Source organism: Numenius arquata, chromosome 9, assembly GCF_964106895.1.
Source record: "Numenius arquata chromosome 9, bNumArq3.hap1.1, whole genome shotgun sequence".
Lineage (NCBI taxonomy): Eukaryota > Metazoa > Chordata > Aves > Charadriiformes > Scolopacidae > Numenius > Numenius arquata.
In genome coordinates, this window is record NC_133584.1 from 20,397,391 (window position 1) to 20,401,131 (window position 3,741).

At 57.9% G+C, this 3,741-nt stretch overlaps 1 protein-coding gene across 1 annotated transcript; it reads left to right on the plus strand.

Annotated features, from left to right (window-relative positions):
- Positions 1-2,662: 2,662 nt before the first annotated feature.
- Positions 2,663-3,514, plus strand: RNF228 (ring finger protein 228). Its single transcript, XM_074154117.1, has one exon. It carries the CDS (start codon positions 2,663-2,665, stop codon positions 3,512-3,514), a length of 852 nt encoding a protein of 283 aa, XP_074010218.1.
- Positions 3,515-3,741: the final 227 nt, after the last annotated feature.

The following is a 3,741-nucleotide window of genomic DNA, read 5'->3' on the forward strand; positions in this document are numbered from 1 at the left end:
AGGCACACAAAGAGGTAAACAGGAGTTGCATCCTTCCATAGAGAAAAGCAGCATCTCACCAGGTGTGGGGGCCACGCGACTTAAATGTTCCATTGAACAATGTTCTCTAGGGACTGCACGGCACAAGATCACCTTGCTGGTGCAGCATCTCGTTATACAGCGTTGTGTTCACAGGGGTAATTATGAGCAAAGAAGTTTCTGTGACTACACACCAGTTTTTCCCATTCTTAGTTATCTAAATAAAAATGTAAATTTCATCCTAATTTTGCATTTAGCTTTTTTTTTTTTTTTTGGTTATGCTCAACTTTGCCATCTATTCTGTGTAGTTTTCACGCCAGAATTACAGGAAGGTTTCCTGATGCCGACTTTCGTACACTTATTAGGTGGAGTTTCAGTTGACCCCAAGGCAGATACACATCAGATAAGAAAACTCAGAACACAAAAGACAGGGGCAAAGCAGTTCGAACTAGAAATGCAGCTGATGTATCTGGACCTTATTAGAGCATTTGATACAGTGCCTCAAAAAATTTTACTTGAAAAATTAATTCAGATCTGCTTGCATCTAAGGACTTTCACGTGTTTTGAAAATTATTTGAAAGCTGTAGGGTTATGAAAGTGGCAACAATATTAAGTGGAAGGGCGGTGCCTGGGATAATTTGACATATATCTTTTAACAATTAATTAATTAAATTGAAAGATGACGCTAAAGAGGAAAACAATAGCAAGCATTAACAAAAAAGGGGGGCAAAACAAGACAAACCACCAGAAACATACATTTAAGAATTTAAGAATACCTGTGTAAATAAGATGAGATTTAGTGTAAGAAAATGGAAGATAGCAGAGTTAGATGAAAACCGTCCATATTCACCAGGAATGATGCGCAGCACTGGGAAAACAGTCACATTGAAAAAGTCCTCCAGGTGACAGGGGTAGATTAGCTCTGAGGCCGCAAACCAGTATGGGCTTTAAAAAGGGGTGATTTTTGACTCCACACGCCAAAGCAGCTGTGCACTATGGACAGTGACAGCAAAAGCCATTTTCTTTCTTCTTTGCCGAGGTTGAGCCTAGAGTTTTTAACACTTTAAACCATCTCCTAGGATAAATTATGAAAAGGATCTGGCTCCCTGTACAGAGAGTGTTCCTACTTTTCTCTGTTTGACTTTATCCCATTACTTTGGTTTATGCGAAACTGAAAAACTCTAAGGAAGTTCCCTCTTTTGCCAGTTTTATTTTTCAAGGACTCAGGGACAATCTTCAGACCTGCCACCACAATTTAGTAATATGTGCCTTTTCATCTTTCCAAAAAAAGAAGTCTGTTCTTTCCAAACAATTAGCAGTTTCCCCGTTTTGCCTGGCCCTTCAAGAATGCTCAGGTCTCAAGAAGTTCCAGCACAGGCAGATAAAAGAAGGGATCCAGTGCTGAGGAGGAGAGGGAGTTTCCCCTAGCATTTGCAGTGAAGCACGCCCGATACAGCACGTCACACCACACTGCAGAGGAGAGGGGAAGATGTCAGAGCCCCGACAGCTGTTTCCCCAAGGTGCAGCTCTGACACCACGGCAGGGCGATGCGATGTGCCCCGAGACCCGGGCCTTACCTGCCTAGAGCTGTCCCCACTCACAACTGCCTTTCCACAACTTACAGAGAGAAATAATTACTTTTATGGCCTGTGCTACACCTGAAGACAATGGAGTTACTCCAGACTTCCCTGATGTGACAGAGCAGAATTTGATTTAGTGAAATCTATCAGATTGTTTAACACATGACACTGGAAGCTATGAATGCTTTATTGTTTGGATAGTTTTCACTGACCTGGGCAAAACCTCTCAATCTTACTGGAATGTCAGGATGTAAATAAAAACATCAGTAGCTCCTTCTGGCTCTGGCTTCCTGGACAAAATACCTTCTATTTTCACTGTGCATAATGAAAGAAAATCACAGTGCACAAAAGCTTCTTCCCGAAGAGAAGCAAAATATACGTTAGCCTGCGAGCTGCGATGTACTGAACAGATGTTAACCTGCCGTAATGGGGAAGCCCATATTAACCCTTGATTAGCGGCGTTCGCTGCCTAACGAATGTTTTGTAATCAGAACTGCATCATCACACTGGGGAACCCTCATAAACTGTTAAAACCGATAGAACGATGAAACGAATGCAATTCAGGACTAAAAAGCTACCGGCATTTTCCACCTACGGATGCTTCCCAGCGCCGGGGCAGCTCCCGGGGCTGCCGGGCGCTGGGTCCCCGGGGCAGAGCCCGACGCCGGTACCCCGACCCCCCGGTGCCGCCGCGGGCACGGCCCACCCCCGCCCCGCCGCTCGCCTCTCCCGCGGCCCTGGGGCGTGGGGGCCGGGCCGAGGGGAGGCGAGGCGGCCCGGGAGCAGGGCCCCGCCGCCGCCCCGGCCGGGACGCGCTCCCCGCCGCCGCGCACCGGGGGCGGGCGGCGCCGATCCCGCCCCCCGCCCGCAGCCCCCGGCGCAGGCAGGCGGGCGGGCGCCTTCATCCCTCTCTCCATCCCTCCGTCCCTCCCCGCCGGGCCGCGCCGCAGCCCGCGGGCGCGGCCAGGAGGCGGCGGGGCCGCGGCTGCCCCCGCTCCCCGCCCGCCTGCCAGGCGCGGTGCGGGACTCTCCGCCGCTCTCCGTCCCCCCTCCGGCGAGATGTTATGGCCGAGCCGGCGCAGAAGGGCGGCGTAGGGCAGGGCGGGCGGCGGGAGGAGGAGGATGAGGAGGCGGCGGCGGCGGCCGCCCCCCCCGCCGCCAGCTACGAGGACTACGAGTGCAAGATCTGCTACAACTACTTCGACCAGGAGCGGCGGGCGCCCAAGCTGCTGGAGTGCCTGCACACCTTCTGCCAGGAGTGCCTGAGCCAGCTGCACCTGCGGGCCGCCCAGCAGCCCCCCGCCGCCGCCGCCGCCTCCTCCGCCGAGCCGGGGCCCGGCCGGCCGGGCTCCCTGGCCTGCCCGCTCTGCCGCCACCGCACGGCGCTGCCCGACCACCGCGTCCACGGCCTCCCCGTCAACACCAAGCTGGCCGCCGCCTGCCCGCCGCAGCTGCGGGCCCGCGACCCGCTGCCCCAGGACCGCCTGCCGCCGCTGCCGCCCCGCCGCACGCCCCGCGCCCGGGAGGCGGCGGCCGCCCTCGCCCCGCCGCCCTCCCCCGCCGGGCCGCGCTCCTCGGGCGGCGGCTACGAGAGCTGCCAGAGCTGCAAGCGGGCGGCGCTGAGCGCCGGCTGCGTGTGCGTCGTCGTCTCCTTCCTCTCCATGGTGGTGCTGCTCTTCACCGGCCTCATCTTCGTCAACCAGTACGGCGGCGACGGCGGGCCCGGCGCCTCGGCCTCGCCGTCGCCGGTGGGGCCCATCTGCCTGTCGGTGGCCAGCATCCTCGCCCTCTTCTCCGTCGTCGTCACATGGCTCATCTGCTGGCTCAAGTACCGGCCCGAGGCGGCGACCGGCGGCGCCGCCGCCAACGCCACCCCGCGGGGCCGGGCGGCGGCCGCCCGCAGGAGCGACACGTAGCGCCGGCGGGGCTGAGGGGGGCCGGGGGCCGTGAGAGGGGAGCGCGGCCCGGCGCCGTGCGGGCCGGCAGCGGGCCGGCCCCCTCCCCGCTCGCAGGTTGGTGTTAGCCCCGTCCCAGCCGGGAGGCGGGTGGAGGAGGCGGGCGAGGCCGTGGCTCTCCTGGATGTAAGCGGCCCGTCAGCTCTGGGCCTGGGGCCTGGCGCGGTGGCGGGGGGCGGCCGGGCAGG

What these genes read in the sequence shown, in the direction of transcription:
- RNF228 (XM_074154117.1), top strand. Translation starts at nt 2,663, where the DNA reads ATGGCCGAGCCGGCGCAGAAGGGCGGCGTAGGGCAGGGCGGGCGGCGG.